The 24,414-nt window shown below is 38.2% G+C and overlaps 1 protein-coding gene and 1 non-coding gene across 12 annotated transcripts in view; both read right to left on the reverse strand.

The window, feature by feature from the left end:
- The window catches only part of Birc6 (baculoviral IAP repeat containing 6), a 185,646-nt gene that overhangs the window by 33,677 nt on the left and 127,555 nt on the right, over window positions 1–24,414 (reverse strand). For all 11 annotated transcript variants that reach the window (XR_004943402.1, XR_004943403.1, XM_036171155.1 and 8 more), the window contains 9 exons: window positions 23,721–23,850; window positions 21,558–21,689; window positions 20,530–20,697; window positions 19,372–19,545; window positions 18,063–18,259; window positions 14,156–14,456; window positions 11,569–11,786; window positions 9,364–9,528; window positions 7,707–7,875 (listed from right to left, as the gene is read on the reverse strand). Coding sequence is in view for 9 of the 11 variants with exons in the window: in XM_036171155.1 (XP_036027048.1) it covers window positions 7,707–7,875; window positions 9,364–9,528; window positions 11,569–11,786; window positions 14,156–14,456; window positions 18,063–18,259; window positions 19,372–19,545; window positions 20,530–20,697; window positions 21,558–21,689; window positions 23,721–23,850 (1,654 nt within the window). In the remaining 2 variants the exon portion in view is untranslated. The remainder of the gene's footprint in view (window positions 1–7,706; window positions 7,876–9,363; window positions 9,529–11,568; window positions 11,787–14,155; window positions 14,457–18,062; window positions 18,260–19,371; window positions 19,546–20,529; window positions 20,698–21,557; window positions 21,690–23,720; window positions 23,851–24,414) is intronic.
- On the reverse strand, window positions 22,094–22,196 carry LOC118572078. Its single transcript, XR_004943451.1, has one exon. It is a non-coding gene; the product is annotated as a U6 spliceosomal RNA (small nuclear RNA).

Here is a 24,414-nt window from a genome sequence, read left to right on the forward strand (position 1 = left end):
GCTGTTTGAGCCATGCCCTGAAGCACCACCCCTAGTGAGGTAGTAGGTAACTGTTACACGTGCCTCTGACCTTAAGGTACATTCTCCTGGGGTGTGGCCACTCATGGACCATTAAGACCTGGGATGCACATGTGTAGCTCTCTCTTGCATACTTTGTGGTTAGGATGGACCAGGACAGAGCTTGCCAGAGAACAGCATTGGACCATGCCTCATCCTTCCTGCAACAAATTCCTTTATTCTGTCTTATGAGTTAACCCCCAAATAAATTCCTTTGATCATTAAGCAAACTCCATGGATTGCTAGCAATATTATCATATTATCTTCCACCCATCGTGGGGCATTGTCAGTCTTAATTTGTCCCATGATGGCCACAACTTCTACTGGTGTGTAATCACAGAATCAGCCTTTTCAGAACTCATAAAAGTTGCCCATTGAAATGCTGAGTAAGTGTCAATGGTATGGTGTACATATTTTAATTTTCCAAATTCTGCAAAATAAAACACACATCCATCAGGTACATGGGCTGGGAATCGAACCCAGGTCTACTGTGTGGCAGGCAAAAAAAAAAAAAAAAAATCTACTTGATTAAGTAGCCCAAATAATACATTATAGCAGTACAGCATGAGAACAATTACATTGTTTTAAGTTGAAACAATGAATACATCTCATAGTAGTACGTAAGTATCACAAGACTATAATTTATTCAGTCTTTCAGCAAAGTAACATTAGCAAAAAAACATTTTTAATTACTAGCTACAAATCAAATTATTAGTATCTTTTATATTTCTTTGTGTTTCTTTTCTTTTCGGTTTTGTTTGTTTGTTTGTTTTCAAGACAGGGTTTCTTTGTGTAGTCCTGGCTGTCCTAGAACTTGCTCCGTAGCTCAGGTTGCCTTCAAATTTACAGAGCTCTGCGTGTCTCTGCCTCCCAAATGCTGGGATTAAAGGTGTGTGCTACCACTGCCCAGGGAACTTTCTTCTTAAAATCTGAAGTACTAAGGAATAATTTTTTTTTTTTTTACTTCTAAGACTTCTTATAAGTTATTAACTAGGAGTGACCTGTTCTAGGGGAATTCACTTCTAGGCATCATGTGAGGTAACTTTTTTCCAACATTAATTACTGAACAGTAATTCTATAAGCATTTTTAAAAACAGGATGCTGGAGTCAAGCTGAGGACACAGCAGTGACACAAACAAAAGGTTCTTAACCTCACAGTTCTAACAAAGAGAAACCAGTCACACATTTGGAGACACTGGAAAGTATTCTGAATCTTATACAGAAAATCAAAACACAACAGAGATCCTTCAGAAGAAAATCACATGGGGAATGTCTCAGAGTCCACACTGGGCATGAGCATGGGAAGATGAGGCATCATTTAGAATCCTGGTCTTTCTGTGGCAACTACTATAGGGGATAAAAGGCTGGATCATGTCAGTTCTGATGGGGTGATGATAGGGAAGGCTACTTAGAATGATGTTTAATTTGATGGATAGTTCATTTCCATGTCAGCTGTGGTAGTTTGAATGTAATTCACCCCATGAGCTCATTGGGGGTGGCACTATTAGGAGGTGTGGTTATTTAGAGTAGATGTGGCCTTGTTGGAGGAAGTGTGTTACAGTAGGGACAGGCTTTGAAGTCTCCTATGCTCAAGATACATTCAGTGTCTCAGACCAATTCCTGTTGCCTGCAGGTCAAGATGTAGGACTCTCAGCTTCCTCTCCAGCACCATGTCTGCCTGCACACACCATGATGATATTTGACTAAACCTCTGAAAATGTAAGCTAAATTAAATGTTTTTCCTTTATAAGAGTTGCTGTGGTCATAGCGTCTCTTCATAGCAATAGAAACCATAATTAAGACACCAGGGAAGCCTCTTTTCTAGAGCCACTGAGATGACTCAGTGGGTAAAGGCACTTGCTGATGATCAAAACCCAAGTCTGATATGCAGAACTGATGCAACTGTGGAAGGAAAACCTACTCCATAAAGCTATCCTTTGCCCTCCACATACATGCTATGGTATGAACACACACAAGCATACACCACACACATACACACAATGAGGGAGAGGAGGGAGGGGGAAGAGGGGAGGGACAGTGGAAGAGGGAGGAGGAGAGAGAGAATAGAAATTAAAATTAATGGATAATGGAGTGTAGTGATATACACCAGCACTGGACATGGAGGTAGGAGGAGTGAATGTTCAAAGTCATCCTCAAGCTATAGGGAGCTCAAAGCTGGCTAGATTACAGCAGATACTGCTATTAGAGGAGGGGAAAAGCAATGGGGGAAATTAATGTGCCATCATTTTACACCCACCAATGAGGAGAAGTAGGAAATTTGACTGCTGCTGCTTACTTACCTGAAAATTTGCCCTTAATCCCAAACATCTATGAAAAGACAAATATCCTGCTTTTTGAAAACTGATACTCTATTATGAAAATAGAATTCATAGTGGATGTAGGTGTGACTACTAGGGACAAAAGGCTTAAGCAGGAATGGAAGTAAGGGAATGAGAAAGGGGTATACAGTGGGTTAAAAAAAAAACTAACTAAAGATGTATGAAAAAGCCTTATGGAAACACACTACTTTGCAAGTTGATTTTTAAAAATATAATAATAATAGTTTTAAAAAGTGGAGTGTTTGAACATAGTACCCCACATGGGTAAACAATGCTTCACCCAGCAGACATGAATTATTAAATGAAAGCCCCCAGTGACATGCGGCATGGAATACCTCTTTACAAGTTATTCATCAGGGAGACATCATAGCCTGACCCCTCCAAACAACAAAGGCTATTTTCTTGGTTGCCCACCATAGCTATTGATGAAGACACAACAAAATTTGGTTGCTTGGTATACAGAACTCAATCTGGAAACAACCTGAAAACTTCCTTCCAGGTGGCTAGCTCTCACAGAGCCAAAAGGCACTATGCAGGTGACTCTGGAAGAAAAGCCATCAATGCACTTAACAAGTGCCAAGCAAGACATGCGTATAGGTGCAATAGTGGCATGATGACGATGGGGTAACCAACTAGTTTTTAACTGGACCTGAGGCCTGCGTCCACAGGAGGAATTCATTCATCCTGGGTACTTTAAACTTAGTCAAAATCTAGGAGGGGGAGGCTACAGGCACTGAGGGGTAAAAAGGACCTACTACATTATTTTGCTAACTTGACCTATTATCAAACTATCTTATAAAACTTTGTTTTTATCCATAGATTAGTGATGCTCTCCATCTTGGTCAGAGAAGCTTCTCTTTGTGGTGAACAGCAGTCAAGATCAAGATTCATAAGTGGCCAAAGTGCTAAGAATAAGTGATTGTTCTAAATGGAACATCGTTATGAACTCTCCCAAGGCTTAGGGAACATCAGGAAAGAGGGAAAAGGAAGAATATAAAAGCCAGAAGATGGGTAGAACTATATAAGCTATCCTTTTGAGATAACATGGTCATTATCTCAGGAATTCACAACAGATATGGTCCCCTGTACAAGATAATCATTCAACCTTCTAGGACTTATACAGGAGAAGTCGATGAGACTTCACTCCATTGAGGAACTAGTGGCTACTGTTGGCTGCTGGAGAGAGGAAGTAATTTTTCTTTGAGTGTGTAACTACTGTTTTTCTCATATTTTCTACCCAAACCCATAACCTGAGTCTAATCAGGATAAAAGAATCCTCCCAATTAGAAGTCTTGGAAGAAACTAACCAATTTTCTTGGCAAATGAGAGGATCATAATAAACAAAAGAATACTAAGAAATCACAAGGAGATAGACACTGGAGAGCCGTAGATTGGTTATCAAGACAGAACTCAGACATGAAAAAAAAAAAAAAAGATGAGATACAAGTAGTCTATAGGTTAATCACTGAACTAATGTCAAATTGTTCATTTTGATAACCTGATATAGCTATGAAAAATGGCAACTTTCCTGGAAAGATAGTTAATGGGATAAGACTAAACTGCCTGCCTTATAAACCAAACCATAGCTATATTAAAGTCTAGCTAGCTTTTTATCACAATTCTTAATTCTCAAAATCTCCTTCTGTACTTCATTATCTGTGACATGGATGTATAGCTGAGGATTAGGCTCAAACTTAGTAAAACCTCATGCACAGAGCCTGGATCGTTGCACATTCTGCTGTCCCAGAATGAAGGAGGCTAAGACGAGGGAGCATGAGACTAGCTGACCTACAAAGTGAGATCCTATACAAAATATAAGTTAAAAGTACTTAACAAAAGAACCTCTGCAACTTTTCACATGAGATTACCCCATACTCTGTGGCTCCTTGGAACACACTCTCTTCTCAGTTCCCAGCCACAAACACAAATATCTCTTAGAATAGTCCTAATTTCTCTTTCAACTCTAAATAAGATATTTTCATGTTTCAAAAACAGCAGTAAAAGGTGCATGCCCATTAAATGAACAGCAAGTAACTTATATTATTTTCACACAACTTATATTATTTTCAGGAGGAAGGAGGCACAACAAAGTATTGTTTTTCAAAATGAGAGTAATCTTAAGTAAAGGTAACCTGCCTGTAGACTTTTTATAAACATTCCCTAAAAGTGACACTGTACTTGCATCTGGTGAGAAGTGGGGTAACTGCAGGCTAACTGACTTAAAATGATAACAGCCCCCCCCCCAAAAAAACCAAAAAACAAAAAAACCCAGATTTCAAAATTGTATAAAATGCTGAAGCTAACAACATATTCTTCATACAAGACTCTCCAATCTACCCAAGAAATTTCTAGAAAAAAAATAACTGCTTTTTCTCTTCATTGGATTTGTTTATTTGTTTTCGAGACAGAATTTCTTTGTATAGTTTTGTTTGTCCTGGAACTAGCTCTGTAGATCAGGCTGGCCTGCCTCCGCTTGGATCACAGTGCTGGGATTAAAGGTGTACACCACCACTACCCGGCTCTTTATTTAATTTTTAATCAACCCTTTTTACCCAGCATATGGTATTCCTACTTACTATGTACAGTATTGTAATTCAATGAGTATATACAATATATGGTGATAAAAATAGAGGCAATTAGCACTTCCTTCTCTTTAAAAAACAACATTTATTCATTTATTAGGGGAGAGGGGAAGCACATGCTTGGACGTTAGAGAGTAACATATAGAAGTCAGTTTTCTTCCCCCTGTAGGATGGAAGGATTGCATTTGGGTCTTCCAGCATGGCAGCATGGGTCATTACCCACTGAATCATCTCACTGGTGAATAATTAGCATTCATATTTTCCAAAAAATGAATTACCTATACATGTTGGGATCCTTCAAATTCTTCTGTCTAGTTTGAAATTCCTAATTTAACTACTGCAGACTAGGCTGGCCAAGTGTTAGGAGACACTACAACTCTCCCAGACCAAATGTGTGTGCCACAGAAAAGGGTATCAGATCCAGAGACTAGAATATGGTTCTGACTAGCCATAAGGGAGCTGGGAATCAAACCAACGTCTTCTGAAAGAGCTGATAGTACTTTTAGCCACTGAGCCATCTTTCTAGCACTAAGTGTTCAACGTTTTCAACATACACGATGAGAACATGTAGTATGTGTTTTCATGTTCCTGTCTAAGTTAAAAAAAGTGTCCTCTAGTTTTCCCATATGCAAATGACAGGATTTCATCCTTCTTGTGGTTGAATGATACTCCATTATGAATATGCCACTTAAAAAAAATCCATTCATAGCTGGGTGGTGGTAGTGTACACCTTTAATCTCAGCACATGGGAGGCAGAGGCAGGCTGATCTCTGTGAGTTCGAGGCCAGCTTAGGCTACAGAATGAGTTCCAGGAAAGGCACCAAAGCTACACAAGAGAACCCTGTCTTGAAAAACCAAAAAATCTGTTCATTTATCAACAATGATAAATTGGATGATAAAGCTGTATCCTGGTTATTATAAATAGTGCTTAAAAAAAAAGCATAGATCTTTTTTTTATCTTACTATTTTATTTCCTTGTGATGGACACACATACACTCAATAGTAAGATTTCTATATCATGTAGTAATTCCCTATAAAACTTTTCAAAGATTGGATTTATCTGATTTTGCATGTATGTTTTGTATGTATGCACGTATGCGTACCACGTGTATGCCTGATACATTTGGGAGACCAAAAAGAGTGTCAGATACCCTAGAATTGGGACTTACAGGTAGCTGTGAGCCTCCATGTAGGTACTGGGACTAGAATGCCTTGCAAAAGCAAATGCTTTTAACTGCTGACTCTGCAGAGCCATTTCCTTCATATATAAGAAGCCTTCATAATGACATTACCATAAATCAAACTAAAAAGCCTATGGCAAGCAACACAAACTACCAAAAAGTCAAGAGGTAAATTACAGAAATTGAGATTTTTACAAACCATTTAATAATACTTAAACTCAATGGCAACAAAAATCCACATAATCCCATTTAAAAAAAAAAAAATCTCAACAGACATTTCTTAAAAGGAGATATAAAAGGTCAGTAAGAATATTTAAAACTCGGTACCAAACCATATTTTGAGTATAAATAAATAAACTGATCACCATGGAAATATAAATAAAACCAGAACGAGCTATCACCTCACCTCAGTAAGATTTGCTAAACATGGTGACTTAAATTTGCTGCTGAGATTTACAGAAACTAAACACTTAAAAACATGTTTCTACAAACACATGCTAAAAATAAATTTTCCTTTATACTCACTTCAGGTCTACTAAAAAAAAAAAAAAAAAAAACTTATTAAAGGGCTTTAGAAGGAAAGCAATTCATTAAGCATTCCTGATAAACAAGATGAACTATTCATAATTTAACTGAATAACACTAAATATGCATAAATTTCCATGTTTTTAAAAGCCATTTACTAACCTTAAGTTTGTTAAATAAAAGTTAAAATCTAAAATTAAGATGGATAAACAATAGCATATCCAGTATTACAAGTAAAAAGAACTGAGAGAGAATTATCTAATGATTTCAACACAAATTTAACAGTGGCTACCTCTATTAATAAGATCTCAGCTATTCTTCTGACACAAGGTTAATACCAAGACTATATAAAGAACTGATAAAATTAAACTCCAAAGTCAAAGAACCCAGCCAATGGATGGGCAGCTGAACTGAACCAATACTTCCAAACAAGAGGCGCAAACGGCCAACAAATACACACAATTCTCCCTCCCCATGATTAGCCTGAAACACAGTCAACAGACTGCAAAGGGAGAGGGCTCAAGAATAACGTCCTGAAAACTTGAGCTGGCTATCGGAGACTTACATGGTGGAAAGGACTGACTCCATATCTGACTTCCAAAGGTGCACCTTGGCATATATGTGCATTTGTGCACACATGTACACACTCATGCACAAGTTAACAATTTTTTTTTTAAGTAGAGGAAAAAAAGTGAGGGGGAGATAGGAATGAGACGAAAGAGAGAGGTGAGCAATACAGAAGCCCATTATATTCATGAATGTCACATGCAGCCCATTATAAAACAATCCTTAATCAGATGAATACTGGCAAAGAAAGTGTCCATGGTATTTTTTATCTAACTTCAAAAACTTTATGTCCTTATTAGCAAGTATCATGGAGTTAACTTTTCATTAACTTATTTTCAAGTTACCATTGTATGTATTATACCTTCCTCAAAGTAGAACACACACACACAATCCCACCATAGTTGCATCAGAATATCATCATGAAGATTATGAATCTGTCATATATGGTGACTTACCAGAGTCATTTCGCAGGTAGGAGGACATGGCGGGGATGAGGCAGGACTGACTGAGGAGCTCCAGAAGCACAGAGGGCAGAGCACTGCTGTTCTGTCCTCGGCTCTCATGAGACGACTGGGCTTCACCATTTACAGCACCACTCATGGGGTTTATGTAACTCGCAAGAACCTAGAGTATTGAAAGTATATTGGAGTTCAACTTCATATACTTCAATGATGTATTTCATAATTAGGAACCTGATCTTAGCACACTTAAGACATGTATTTTCTACTTAACCAATGACTGATAGATACTCTTATGTTTGAATAGAACACATTTTTTTTTCCCTAGCTGAAAACAGATTGGTTTTTTTCTTCATACAATATATTCTGATTGTGTACTTTTTATTTTGGGGACAGCTTTTTCCCTGGCAATCCTCAAAGTTGGGTTTTCCAAAAGGGTGCCCTTGGATTTTTCAGTGAGCCTGATGCCTCTCAACTTTTGAGTTTGGGATTACAGCCTTGAGACATCCAACCTGGCTAAGAAAGGACATTTCAGCTTAGGGGGTCTGTTCTGCTGAGTATTGTTTAAACAGGGCAGGTGCTTTGGGTAACTACAGGAGAAGCAACCCGCTTGAGGACAGACACACACTGATGCTAGTGACTAGTGACTACAGCACTGCCAGCAACTCAAGCATTACCGATAATTTCCTTTAGCTTTCTTTCCCTAGTTCTTCTGGCCTCTACTTTGCTATGTAGCTGGGAACAAACTTGAACTTCTGATCTTCCTGCCTTCACCTCCTTTGGGTTGGGATTCCAAGCATGTACTACCATTCTTAATTTTATCTAGTGTTGAGGACTGGGTCAAGGGGTTCCATGAATACAAGGCAAACACTACACTGAGTTACACCCCTAGTCCTCCTTGTTGAGTTTCACTGGATACATTCAGTTCAAGAGTGCTGGAATCTTTGAATTCTGTACTAGAAGGAGCATACCATCCTAGTACTGTGGAAAACAACACTTCAAAATGGCACCAATTTAGCTTAGTTGCTTCTTGTTTCTATAATATAGATGTTCTCTCCTATTTTCAACTTGCTTGATTCTGGAAACAGTATAGAGTAATTTAAAAAGAGAACTGAAAGTGAGCTACAGGTACAGTTCAGTTGCTGGACATATGCTTAACAGGTGTGAAGTCCTGGGTTCAGTCCTAGCACCGGAGGAAACATGGAGGCTAATTTCTAACACAGGAGGGCAGAGGGTCTATGTTAAGACAAAGGATGACTAGCAGGTAAACACCACTGTGAAGACACAGGGTAACTGCATCCCCTCTTTTTCCTCTCAGTTGAACAGCTTTGAGAGGGAAGGTATTAAGAATACAAGCAAGGAAGAACACTCTTTAATCCCATGGCTTTTACAATGTATTTGGAGAAGAAAACAAAAGTGAGCATGAAGTAGGTAAGAATGCTTGTGAATACCAGTCATGACTGCACTCCAAAGATAAAGAAAGGAAGACTGAGAGTTCAAGGCCAGCCTAGATTACATGAAACATCAACAAAAGAAAAATAAATAAATAACTGAAAATGAATTAGTAAGTCATCACTAAAAGAGAGACCAAATTAAAAAAAAAAAAAAAGTAATTTAATGATTATCATTAACAATAACAAATCCACAAACACACCTGCAGAAGACAGGTCACATGCTCCTCTTCTAGCCTCTGTTTAGTTAAGGCTTGTTCCACATCCCATCCTGATGCTGTGGAACCTGTGCCAAAGCCAGTCCCTTTGGCCCAATACAGCTGCTGTTCTTCTGTTGACGTAGGGTTATGAGAATTTGACACCTGTGGCTTTTAAGAAAAAGAATATTACTAGTGCTTGGAATATTACCACTGTACTGTCCAACAGATTAACAACACAAAAACCAATTTGAACATTCATCAAAAAATTGAAAACTAATTACTGTAGTATTCCTAGGCATACACCACAATGAAATGAAAACTGGTATTAAAATAAGCATTTGTGCACACAAGTTCACAGCAGCACTGTTCACACAATCCAAAGACAGAAAGATTCCAAATGCCTACCAAGAAATTAATATATGAACAAATGCAAGGGAATACTATTTATCTGCAAAAAGGTAAACTAACACATGCAACATGAAAAAAACTGTGAAAATATTAAATGCTAAGTGAAAGAAAACCAAATATAGAGAGACAGAGAGGATTAGGAAAGGAAATAGGCTCGAAGAATCAATGATTGGAAACCAAACAGAAAACAGAAAGGGGAGGGTTGTAAGTCAGACCACTTTAGGATTCCAGTTAAAAACTACCTCAGGAGATTTCATCAAAACACTAAAGTGATGCTATCAATCAAGACAGGCAGACTATCTCTACTTCTAGAAGAAACACATCTCAATATTTTTGTTGTTCAAATTGTGACTAGAACATGTAGTAATAATTAAGGGGACACCATCTCAGAAAAGGAAAAAAAACCATGTGCTCTCCTCCCTACAGATTCTGTTTATAATTTATACATTTATTTATGTAAATTAATACATGTTTGGCTATAGTGTGAGACTTAGAAAGTGGGTAAGAAAAAGTAGTATTAGGTGTTGAGGAAGGATGGAATGTAGGTAACAGACACAGGACTCATGAAAGAAGGTATAAAATTAACACTTTTTCTAGTTTTAATCCTGTCATGAATTTTCCTTCAGTATGTCTGTCCTGTGTGTGTGTGTGTGTGTGTGTGTGTGTGTGTATGTTACATAAGTGCATAAAAGAAGTTCCATGGCTGCGATTGACCATTCTAACAAAATACAAGTCCTCAGAATAGATGTACAGAATTTGGATTGGGCAAGTATTTGTCTGAATAGCTACATTAACCAAGCTGTGTAATTTCTTATTTGTGAGCTCATTACAATAAATTGACTTTTTTTAAGGGGGGAGAGGCTTACAATAATATATAACTTACAACTCAATAATAAGATTCTCTAAAAGTTAAAAAGAAAAGAAAAGAAAAAGGACATCAATATATCCTGATAAGTGGAAAAGCTCTAACTATCCATTTCTTTATCTTTGGTTTTTCAAGAAAAGGTTTCTCCATCTTGGCTGTCCTGGATCTTACTCTGTAGACCAGGATGGCCTTGAACTCAAGAGATACACCTGCCTCTTTCTCCTGAGTGCTGTGATTAAAGGTGTGTGCCATCACTGCTGGGTTACTACCCATTTCTTTTCTTTCTTTCTTTCTTTCTTTTTTTTTTTGTTTAATTGTTATGAGTGCTCTATCTGCTTGCACACCTGCAGGCCAGAAGAGGGCATCAGATCCCATTATAGATAGTGGTGAGCCACCATGTGGTTGCTGGAAACTGAATTCAGGACCTCTGGAAGAACAGCCAGTGCCCTTAACCCCTGAGCCATCTCAACAGTCCTACTACCTATTTGGGTTTTTTTTTGTTTTGTTTTGTTTTGTTTTCGAGAAAGGGTTTCTCTGTGTAGCTTTGCGCCTTTCCTAGAACTCACAGTGATCTGCCTGGCTCTGCCTCCGAGGGCTGGGATTAAAGGTGTGCTCCACCACCGCCCGGCCCCATTTCTTAATGGTAGGTTAATCTGATTTTTCTGAGGAGGCTATCAGAGTATCCCATAGTAATCATAAAATGGAACTCCAAATTCTGAAATGTCATTTCATACTCATCAATTAAGTTTAGTTTTTCATAACTTAAAATTAGCAGGTCTAAACCTGTAGGTCACAACCTCTGTGGAGGTCAAACACCCTTTCACAGAGGTTGCCTGAAACCATAGGAAAAAAAGAGATATTTAAATTACAATTCATAACAGGAGCAAGATTACAAGCTGAGAACCACTGGCTAAAAGAATTTGAATAAACCCTACCTCAGTTTGGTTAAGGCTAGAGTTCGGAACTCGTGGAGCATGATGGCTCAGAGCTGAGAGACAGACAAGAATTAGGTGCAATGCTCCAATTTCCAGGGCCATCCGCCGCAGAAGCACACCGTCATCGGTTGTCAAGGGAGTAGCACTGAACAAGCTGCGAAGAACGTGGAAAGGAAGGGTGGGAAGCACATTGGCGGATGGAGACTGCAGAATGTGGCCTGTGAAAGAGAAGCCTAGAATTAAAAATACTTCAAAGGGCAGTATACGCCTTTAATCCCAGTATTTTGGAGGTAAAAGCAGGTGGATCTCTGTGGGTTTAAGGCCAACCTGGTCTACAGAGCAAGTTCTGGGACAGCCAGAGAAATCCTGCCTCAAAAAACCAAAACCAAACCCCAAAACAAAACACCACTTGAAAATAATAAGTAGTTACATACCTAATAATGACAAAGTAAGATTTCACTACTAAACTGATTATAAAGCAGTCTGAATGTGAGATAGAATACTATTATCTTTATTACAGTATCAAGAACGTCTCTACAAGACATAGCACATATAAACTCTGTAAATTTACACATCTGAGCCATCAATGACAACAAAGGTATTATAAACTAGAATGTGAAATAAAATCTAACCATTAAAAAAGAATTTATTTTTTTATTTTAAAAGACGGGGTTCTCTATGTAGTTCAGGCTAAGTCTCCAACTCACAATGAGCCAACTGTCTCTGCCTATACCTCCCCAGTGCTGGGATTAAAAGCATGTACCAAAGAAGAAATTTCTTACAACCATCAGAGAGTAACTGCTAGCCTTTCAAGTGGTTTTCCCTAAGAACAGATGTGATTGTCAACAGTTTTGTGCTGCTTTAATCAGAAAGAAGTGGTAAACACAGGTGATACAGCACTATAGTGGAAGAATACTGCAGAAAGAGTGTCACAATCATGCATCACAACCATTCTCTGCACTCACTGTGTGCAGTGCAAAGTGGCATAAAGTCCATTTTCCCTTTGCTGCTGCTTATGATCAGCAGTGAACAACTAAGAGTAACCCAAATGAAACTCTTTCCTATCCTGCCTTAACTGTGACCAACCAAACTTCCATTACATTAAATGATCTCAAAATGGATAATCATTATAGCTTTAATTGTGTTTATTACATCTTTACCATATAACACAAAATTTTCTTAATTCTCTTCTCTGTGTTCAAAATACTGCTACAGATTTTGTTTTATTTTTTTCCGAAACAGGGTTTCTCTGTGAAGTTTTGATGCCTGTCCTGGATCTCACTCTGTAGACCAGGCTGGCCTCGAAACTCACAGAGATAAGCCTGGCTCTGCCTCCCACATGCTGGGATTAAAGGCGTGCGCCACCACTGCCTGGCTCACTGCTATAGATTTAGGCCTTTTAATTTTCATTTCCTTGTTTTGTTTCTACATTGCTGAGGACTAGGCGTCACCAGATTAATTTTCTTGGGAGGGGGGAGTGTTTTTCAGATGCCATTGCTCTGCTTAGGAAATGTTCATTGGTATTCAAAATTTTAAAAACAAAGCCTGTGCTTTTCTATAACCTGTTACCTGTAACAACTTTTCTTAAAGGAAGCGCTTTCATAGTTTTCACACAGACTCTTACAGGGCCCAGGCTGCCACTGAACTCAGTACATAGCCAAGGGCAGCTTTGAAATACTGATCTTTCTGCCACTGAACTCCTGAGCTCTGGGATTTTAAGATGTACCATCATCACAACTTTTAAAAAGTGCCTTTAGGCCAGGCGGTGGTGGCGCATGCCCGTAATCCAAGAACTCAGGAGGCAGAGGCAGGCGGATCTCTGTGAGTTCAAGGCCAGCCTGGTCTACAAAGCGAGTTCCAGGACAGCCTCTAAAGCTACACAGAGAAACCCTGTCTCGAAAAACAAAATAAACCAAACAACAACAACAAAAAGTGCCTTTCATGGAGATTTTAATCAGCTAACTCCCTTCCTATATACCAAGCCTCCAAACATTGCTTCAGTTCTCCAGTTCTGAAATAATCTCCTCAAACTAAATTTTGCCTATTTTTCAGAGCACCACCAAAACTGCTATACAACTTCACACAAACAGTCTGTAAAGAAATAGCCTCACTAAGCTCAAATCCTTTTCTAACTGGTCAGAGTCAATGTGCTCTTCTATTTTCTACTATAATGACTAGAAGACAGTCCTACTTCCTGATCACATTAGTCCAATGTCACTCCATGGGACTGTGAGTATTCAGCATACAATTTATAAAATGAACATGAAAGTTGCTTAGGATTTTTTAAAATTTACTTCTAAAAGAACAATAACGTTGGGGTTGGGGATTTAGCTCAGTGGTAGAGCGCTTGCTGAGCAAGCACAAGGCCCTGGGTTCAATCCTCAGCTCTGGTAAACCAAAAAACAAAAAAAACCAAAAAACAAAAAACAAAAAAACAAAAACAAACAAAGAACAATAACGACAAACCACGAAAACAGCTTTACTATGAAAGAAACAAATGGTTAAGAACAGACAATCATCTGAACAAATTCATCCAAGCTATTTGTGTGTGTGCTGATAAATTTAACTAGGAACTCTAAATACTCACTGCCTTCTCCATCATCTGTAACTCCCAGCACCAATCGAAGAAGGCACTGGGCATGTTTTCTCTCTTTCAGGAGCACTTCAGCATACCCCGGGAGACGGAGAAATAATCCAAAGGCAGCCAAAGAGTGGGCGGGGATGGGGGAAGTGGCCTGCACTGCTGACTTGACAGGCGGAGGCTCAGCTGCGATCGTTTCTGGAGCTTCATAAACTAGTTCACCTGATTGTTCTATGGTCACCCATTCAAACTGATCACTATCTTTTGGTTTTTCCTGAGTGGTAGATGCTACCACTGGAGCACTCACCTAAAGAAAAGAGAAGCATTTAGCTATTTCCATGTTTCAATATTTGGTTCAATTATAAGACACTTCAAATGACCTCTTTAAACTGCAGGAACATAAAGACTTAAGGGATACATTTTTTAAAAAACAAGGTAACAAATACCAAAAAGAATATGACATCATGAGTACGGAAGTGTCTACCAAGTGTGTCTACAATAGAACTGCATTTTCCTATTTAGAACTAGGGGAATAACTAAAGATTCTTCAAAAGTATGTTAACATCTTGCACTTCAAACTGATTCACTCACTTCTACTAGTATTTTGGGGGGGGGGGCGGTTAATGAATTTACTTATTTTTATATGTAACTAGCTAGCCTGGAACTCAAGAGATCCACCTATCTCTACTTCCAGAGAACTCGTATTAAAGGCATGTGCCGGGCTGGAGAGATGGCTCAGCAGTTAAGAGCACTGACTGCTCTTCTAGAGGTCCTGAGTTCAATTCCCAGCACCCACATGGTGGCTCACAACCACCTGTAATGAGATCTGGTGCCCTCTTCTGGCCTGCTGGGACACCTGCAGGCAGAATACTATATACATAATAAATAAATAAATCTTCAAGAAAATAAATAAGGCATATGTCACCATTTTTAAAAATGCATTTTCATGTGTGACTGAACGCTGTGTGTATCTGTACTCTTAGAAGCCGGAAGAATGTCATGTCCCTTGAAGCTGGAGTCATACACAGTTTGTGAGCCACCTCATATGGATGCCAGGAACTCAACAAATATTGACGAGCAGTAAGCCCTATTAACTACTAAACCATCTTTCTAGACCCTATAGTAGCCTTTAAAAATGCAGAGTTGTGAAGCTCAATTCCCATGGATACACCTAAAAAACCACTTTCATACATAAAGCTCAGGAAACACTGTGCAAGGGTGTGAAGAAAGATTATAAGAGCCAAAGGATCAGGAGTTTTCTGTGGGATTGTGTCTCCTAATATTATCACAGCTATACCCATAAAACTGCACCAATATGACCACCCAAATTAGAGTTAAATAAAGACAACACCCATAGACACACCAAAAATGGGTGGGAGAAAGCCCATGAGGTCTCAGTCCTACACAAAAAAACTATAGGCAACTAAGAAATAGTCCTCCCCAGGGAAGAACACACCAAGTGGTTATCCACCACTAAATAAATGGTCAGCCCTGAAAAAAAGCAAACAAGTGACATTCTACAGACTGAGTAGGCTGTATTTATGTATTTAAGAATATATACACATATGTACATGTAGTAACAATGAAAGAGGCCATGAATTTAAAACAGAGCAAGAAGGAGTATATGGGACAGTTTGGAGGAAGAAAGAGGAAGGGGAAAATGATGTAATATGTTACAAACTCAAAAAACAATACAGACAAACAAAAATGTCCTTGAAACCATAGTGTTGTAGAATACTATTTTAAGGTGTGTTACTTTTGTTTATGCTCTGGAACATTTGTTTAATGATGGAAAGATGTATCTGATTAAATAAAATTCACCCGAAGTCAGGAGGCTGAATCAGCAATTAACTAAGAGGAAGTGGTATGGAGGAGCCAGAAGAAAAGGGTTTTTAAGGAGTGGAGAGGAGACCACAAGTTGCAGTTTCTGATTCAGACAGCCACAGCTTAAAAGGCAGCAAGAATTAAATAAAAGGACAACACCACAGCTACAACAGTGGTGAGCTAGGATGACTTCCCAATTCTGTCATTCTTTCTACATTATGCTGTGGAGTAATTTTCTTATACACTGTAAAGATTTGTCACTCAAAGTGGTTTAATAAAATGCTGATTGGCGGAGTTGGGGATTTAGCTCAGTGGTAGAGCGCTTGCCTAGCAAGCACAAGGCCCTGGGTTCGGTCCTCAGCTCCAACCAAAAAAGAAAAAAGAAAATGCTGATTGGCCAGTAGCCAGGCAGGAAATATAAGCAGGGCAACCAAACTAAGGATGATAAGAAGGAGAAGAGCAGAGAGAAGAGTCATCACTCAGATGCAGAGGGAGCAGGAGATGAACGTGCCATGCAAAGAAATGTACCACCACATAGCAAAGCATAAAAAGAAATCTGGTGGATCTCTGTGAGTTCAAGGCCAGCCTGATCTACAGAGCGAGATCCAGGAAAGGCACAAAGCTACACACAGAGAAACCCTGTCTCGAAAAACAAAACAAAAACAAAAAAAAGCTAGCTAGTAATAAGCCTGAGCTATTGGCCAACAAGCATTTATAATTTGTATTCAGCTTCTGAGTCAGTTATTTGGGACTGAGTGGTTGGGACACAGAAACATCTGTTTACAACATTATCTGGTTCTGAAATATTGGGGGAAATAGTCCTTTCTTCCCTCCTACTCATGGAGCATCTATCTATCCGTATGTATCCTAATTTTATCCTATAAGCTGCAATAGCCTACTATTTATTCTTATGACCTAGTGCAATCAGATTTGGTATGAGATCCCCTCAATCAGTCCTCTACAACCTTTTAACACTGTTTGCATCACTTGTTGAGAATTTCTTCCACTTTCTAGTACAACATAACATTCTAAGCTTTCGGAACATTTCCTGAACTTCATGGAGACAAAAATTTCTTATACTGGAGACACAATATTGCTAGGGGGAGTCTGATTCCAATCATGACCTACAAATAAATCTAAGAAATCCATGTATACACATGTATGTATATATGAGTGAGTTGACCCAACAACTAATCTCTGTCCTTTAAAACATCACAGCCATAAAAGAAAGTTTAAAGTTATAAAGATGACTAAAGAGAAAACACAATGCAATATACATTTTAGATCTAGACCTTAGACCAGTGGTTCTGTTTTCCCAATACAGTTCCTCATGTTGTGGTGATACCCATTCAAAAAATTCTTGTGTGGCTACTTTGTAATTTGGCAATTGTTATAAATCACAATGTAAATATCTGATATGCATGATATCTGATGTGGGGTTATGACCCACAGATTGAGAACCACTCTCCTTACCATCATTTCAAACCAAGAGAAATGAAAATATGGTGGTTTTGGGTTTTTCTGTTTTTTTGAGAAAAGGTCTTGCTATCTGTAGCCCAAATGACCCTGAGCTGGCAATTCTGCCCATGCCTTTCAAGTGCTGAAATGAGATGTGTATGCCAGGACACCCACCATATTCTTCCTTCTGTCCGTAAAGAACATTAGAGAGACAAACGACAAAACTATCCATTAATATAAAAGAAGATGAAAACCACATATACATCGATGACAGTAGCAAAAATGAACACTAACACGGGCTGAATTAATGATTTAAAACTATCTAAATGAGAAATGGCAACTAAAAAAAGAGTAGAAATTTAAAAAGACACAAATAAGTAGTATGCCACAGTCAATATCACATCTAAGCCACATACAGAAATGAGAATGTTAGTGTGATGACCATAAGGCCGTACTTCAATGAGGTTCTTTATTCCCTGCTGATCCTCATGCTTTCTATATAAGCTGATCCATGACTTACACAGTGCTCAAAAATTACAAGGCCAAGAACATTTCAAGGTTAATATAACCAACTTAAAGAACAGAGAACCTCACCATGCCACAATGCACCATGGTAGGAAGCTTAGCTTACCTGCTGAATTACTTCTGGATAAAGCATGGGCAGTCTCTCTGCAATAAGAGCGAGTCCACCCATTCCTGCAAAAACCTGTAATGGTGACTGAATGGGACAGGTTTCCAGCAAAGATTCATCCAGTACTCCATCCATGCACTCATCACTAGGAGTAAGAGCCTCATCTTCTGGACAGCTACCAATTAAGTCTCCGTGATCTATATAATACATTGTACAAAAACTCAGTATGTAAGAAAGAACCTATGTACATATACACTATGCTTTCATGCATACAAGCATAGAAATAAAGAGCAGGAATGACGAGAAACTCAGTAAATAAAAGCAGTACTTGCTGTGCAAGCTTGCCTTAAGTTTAATGCCAGGAATTCACAGCGGAAGGAGATGGTCCTCAAAGCTGACCTCTGACTGCCACATGTATGTGGTGGCTAATGTGCACGCAGACACACACACACACACACACACACACACACACACACACACACACGATGATAAACAATTTTTGAAGTAAAAATAAGAACAAAAGAGAATAAAAACCATCAAGTTATAACCCCAATTTGTAATATACTGGCCTATAGCCACCTGTAATTACAGAGGAATGGACTCGTTTTTTCTCTGATCTCCTTGGGTACTAGGTACACATGTGGTACACATATACATCTAGACTCCAAATGAAATTGTTTCCAATATTTACAAATAAGTCAAATCACTGACAAGAAAGTACCATTAAGTTAATATATGAAAATAACTGGTCAATTTGAAATTGAGTCATTAGCTCAATGACATTGAAAACACTGTCTTTGACCTAACAGACCAATAAGTTGTTTTGTTACATATGTGTATGTATGTGCTGGGGAGGAGGGGTGGAATGCAAATGCATACTAGGAGAGGTCAGCTTTGATTGTCATTCTTAGATGCCATTGACCTTACCTTCCCCACCCCTGGTTTTTACAAGGGTTTCTCTGGGTAGTTCTGGCTGTCCTGAAACTCACTCTGTAGACCAGGCTGGCCTTGAACTCACAGAGATAAACTGCCTCTGCTAGGATTAAACGCATGCACCACCTCTGCCTGCTGACCTTACTTTCTTGAGACAGGATTCCCTCTTTAAAACTTGGAGCACAACCAATTAAGAGTTGTGCTGGCCAGTGAATGTTAGGGCTGTTCTTTTCTCCTCATCCCAGCACATTCAACTTCTTCATGTGAATGCTCGAGATCAAACCTGGATCTTCATGCTTGCAGAGAACATACTTTACTGACTGAAGGCACCTGGCCACTACTGGACTCTAAGTTTTAAAGCAGTATATGTACATACCTTTTTCAGGGTGTAGTCTTTTAAAAGAATCCGTTTTGGACAAACTTGGATCTGTAATGACTTTTGATCCCAATTTAACAGTAAGGTCTATTGAGCGGTAACCTTGAGGAAGTTTTCGGTCATAGAGAAGAGTTAGAAGCTGAGCAAGTGTCATTTCAGCTGGCAAAGGCTGACCTAAAAATGACATAATTAAGTTAAAACAAAATATAAGAGGGAGATACTTTTACTTGGCTTGACTTTCTTAATTAACAAATGATTTTTACTAAATTATGGTCAAGAGTTTGATAAAATAGCAATTTCAAAATACTTTAAAAATTGGAAAGTCTACAAAAGTCAGCTGTTTCCAATATACATATAACACCCAGAAAAAAAATCTGTAGAATACCAAAGTCAAATGACAAATGAAAGAGCAAATACTCAAAAATCTAACATCTGCAAATACTTTCATAGGGAACTTAGATAATATTTAAGATATGAGACCACATAACAGCAACAACTATCTCTGGCTAAGGATAGCACATTAAACATGGCCAAACATATTATAATAATATTTTATTTACACAGAGACAGTAAATAACCCACTCATCAGTTTCTTGACTTTTACTATAAAGTTATGAAGTGAAGTTAAGAAAGGAGATCAGTGTTAGTTGGCAATAAGAGTATGGCATATGGGTTGGGCATTTAGCTAAGTGGTAGAGCACTTGCGCGCAAGGCCCTGGGTTCCACCCTCAGCTCCAGGAAAAAAAAAAAAAAAAAAAAAAGAGTATGGCATAGACAAAAATGATTACATTAACAGACAGGAAGCATTAGTCAAAGAATTTTATCTGGGAAGGATGTATTAATTAATTGCCAATGCTCTATCTTGGAATCCTCAGCTAGAATTATACCTATAAAGCCTGTCTGATACTACTTCATCTTACACTCTGCTCACAGCAAAGGTAAAGAAGACATAAAACTGGGGACAAAAAGAACTTTGTGATACTGAAACAGACATTTAAAAGGCTATTCTCTTTGTGGACTTACTGTACCTAAAAGGAACTATGTGGAACATCCCCAGTACCTCTTTAAATCAGCCAAGGCAACAGAGTTAACACATAACTTGTCCAGTTCTAAGTCTCAGAACTTGCTCTGGGGCTACTCATCATAAATGAATGTTACCTGCCAAGAGTCTGTGGAACAAGTGAAACACTGGCACAGTGATGATTTTGTTAGCAGCATCTGCACTGGAGGAAGTACTTCCGATTTTATCAGGAATTGCTCTTCCCCTCCTGGATGGTGGGCGAGGTGGTGTAGCAGACACAGCACGTTTAGACTGAGATTTCAACCCTTAAAGATAATAACTGGTTAGGTTTTCTGTTCGGCAGTTAGGATATAAAGTAAAAGTTTCTAAAATGTTTTAATAAAATAGGCATTCCTAACTAGCACCAAATCATTAATCCAGATCTAAGCTTCCTTCATAAAATGTTGTAATTTTGGCTTTCCATCTATAATTGCCAAGAAAATAAGAATGATGCAAATTGCCATCAACTACATAGATACATGTGGCTGTTCAAGCAAAACCGTACTTTTAGAAAATAGGTATAAGAGACATCACGTTGATTTTTCTGTAGGGAAGGCAAATATACCAGTATCCTGATGACGAGCAGTCTAACATACTTTAATTATCTCTCTCTTTTCCTCCCTTCCTCTCCCTCTGGTTCACCTCATTTTTTTTTATAGAGATTTCTCATTTGAACTAAAAGCATATCAATTCTGTGAAAGATATGACTCTACAAAACTATCAGTTACCCTTGATAGTATTTTTCTTTTACCTAAACCAATACTAGAAACTTATTTTTAAAATATTTAAACCTTTAGTGTAATAAAAACAATATAAATGAAAAACAGTAAATTCTTTTTTCTTTTGTTTTAACATGTGCTTAAAGAATTTACACAAAAGTCCTTACATTAATGGACTTTCAATTCATATTGTGGTAAGGGCAGCCTATCAAATTAAAATTCAGTATCTATGCTATTCATACATGTTCAGTTTCCGGTGGAGTATTATAAGCAACCTTTAGTTAATAAACAGTTCAGTAATTCTACAGACAACCAGAGTACATTTACTTTATTAGATGATGTTTCTGTAAACACACAGTGCTGTGTTACATCAGAAACCAAGGGAAGTAAGATGGCAGAAAGCATACCAGAAGCAACAACAACGCTGTAGTTATCCTGAAACCCATTTTCCGCCTTCACCTTTTCTTTCTCTTCATGGTTCTTCTTCTCTTTGTCATCTTTTTGCTCACTAATGAGTTTAGCTGTGATACTTGGAGTATCTGTAAGAAAATACTGTCTAAAATATAGTGCTTTTCTACATTATCCAGAAAGAAAGCAATAGCATTAGTTTTAATAAACTGCAGTTATTATAGCATATTGAAATTCTATTACATTCTTTGTATAGCTGGAGGGTATAACTGCAATTCTATGCAAACATCTGTGTTAGTGATAGGAAGGTAAACTAAAAACCCATCTTTTCCTTGCTATGACACAGGGCCTCGCTGTGATGCTAGACTCTAAATGCAGGCTTAGTGATCCTCCTGCCCCAGCCTCCAGAAACTTCTTCTACCCCCACAACCATCTTGGAAGAGAATTCTTTTACTTGATTTCATAATAGTGAGCAGTTTCACCTACATGGTTTGACTTACTACTGCAAATGTTTACAACTTTTCTAATTTTGTCTTTAAACATGGAATCCTTCATGAATTTGCATGTCATCCTTGTACAGGAGTGCTGCTCATCTCTGTGTTCTTCCAATCACATTATATGTGCTGCCAAGCAAGCACCTTCCCAATCTTTTAAGCTGTCTTTTCTTGTGAGCTTTGGATTGTAATGAGGTAAATTATCAGTTCCCATCCTTTTCCTTCACTAATTCCCTGGAAAACACTGGTCTCCCTCTTAAACATAATAAATAGGAACATAGCTATTTTAAGTCATAACACATAACATTACCAGTTACCTTTAAAATCTAATACATGTAATCATAATTGGTTTTAGATGCAAAATGGGTCACTCTCACAGGCACATCACTAGAGAAAATTACAGTTCTTATTACAGAAAATAATCATTTTATTAACTAGGACTTCTAAATGGCAATGAACTCTTAACCATCTAAAGTTGATGTTCACAGTGCCATTAAAAGCAGCTTTTTCCAGCTGGGCTTAGTAGTGCATGCCTTTAATCCCAGCACTCAGGAGGCAGAGGCTGGCAGATATCTCTGAGTTTGAGGTCAGCCTGGTCTGTTATTAAAAGAAACCCTGGCTCAGGGGCTGGAGAGTTGGCTCAGAGGTTAAGAGCACTGACTGCTCTTCCAGAGATCCTGAGTTCAATTCCCAGCAACCACATGGTGGCTCACAACCATCTGTAATGAGATCTGTCACCCTCTTCTGTATAACTAATAAACAAATAAATTTTTTTTAAAAAAAAGAAACAAACAAACAAAGAAACCCTGGCTCAAAGAACATATAAGAAAAAAGCAGATTTTTTCCTTAATACACGTTATGTTGTTTACAAGCACCTAGGAGAGAATGTTTACTCTGCTTTCTTCACTAACATTTATGAACAATGAGGTAACTAGTTAATCTTCCTCCTTTTAATTTCATTTTTGACAATTTGTTGATTTTATCTCTAGATTCAGAAAATACTTATTAATTTGAAACCTGCCATCCATATACTAATGCAACTACAAGAGAGTGACTAGCTGGTTGTGTGTGGGAAAAACCCACCAATGAGTGGACTGTTTGCACTTCCAGCTCCTATCCTAACATCATAGTTAAGACTATTATTCCCCTGAAGGTAATATTCAGTATTGCCTAATTAGTATTATATTCTGTTTTCAAGCTATGAAGATTTTTTTTTCTTGTGAAACAGTTTCTGAGTGGGTTGAAACTAATAAAGCTAAAAGTGTGTGATGCACAGGACCCAGGTTCAGTCCTCAGCATCACATAGTGTCTTACAGCTGTCTCTAACTTCAGTTCCAGATGAACCGATGCACTCTTCTCGACTCTGCAGGCACTGCATGTATGTGATTCAGATATACATTTGCAAGCAAAACCACCATACACATAAAATAAATCTTTTGTTTGTTTGTTTGTCTGTTTGTTTTTTGAGACAGGGTTTGTCCAAGTGCCTCTCCTGGAACTCACTCTGTAGACCAGGCTGGCCTCAAACTCACAGAAATCTGCCTAGTTTTGCCTTCCAAGTGCTGGGAGTAAAGACGTGTGCCACCACCACCAGGTATAAATCATATTCTTAAAGTTCAAACGAATGAAACAGGGTTAAAGAAAAACTAAAATTTAAATCTAACTTACCTGAAACTCTATCAAGAACATCTGATAATGTTGTTGAGACTGGCAAATGAAGAGTACGAAACTTATGACCTGCTCCATACATTGGGTGTTGGATGACATGGCTAGTTGCATTAATTCTCCCTTTGTACAGCTGGGAAAAATTAATTCATTAAGAAGTTGAGTGTTTTAGAATACATACCATTACGAATCAATTTCAAAGGAATGGAGGAATAAAAAGTTCAATAAAGCATACTAAGTAATTTACATAGTTTATGTATTTCTGGCATGCTTTCCATAGGAACTGCTCATCAACTTTAGACTGGTAATACATAATGTGTGTAGCTCTAAAACAAATCACACAATTCAAAATACAGTACAGTTGTTATTCCCCTAAAGGGGCTATAGCAAATTATCCTTGATGACACTTTGTCACGGACTCTAAAAGCTCTTGTTTCAGTCTGCTGCATTACTAAGGAGGAGAGGGGGCTGGAGCCATTGCTCCACAGTGAGGAGCACTTGTTCTTACAGAGGACCTACCTGGATTTGAGTCCTAGCACATACAGGGCACCTCCCAGAGATCCTATTCTAACCTCCCTGGGAATCAGGCACATACATGGTACACAGACACACAGTGAATAAGACTCTCATACACATCAAGTGAAAAGAAAATTTTAAAAAAATGACAACAGAACTCACTGCAAGTTCTTTCTCCCAA

Source organism: Onychomys torridus, chromosome 21, assembly GCF_903995425.1.
Source record: "Onychomys torridus chromosome 21, mOncTor1.1, whole genome shotgun sequence".
Taxonomy (NCBI): domain Eukaryota; kingdom Metazoa; phylum Chordata; class Mammalia; order Rodentia; family Cricetidae; genus Onychomys; species Onychomys torridus.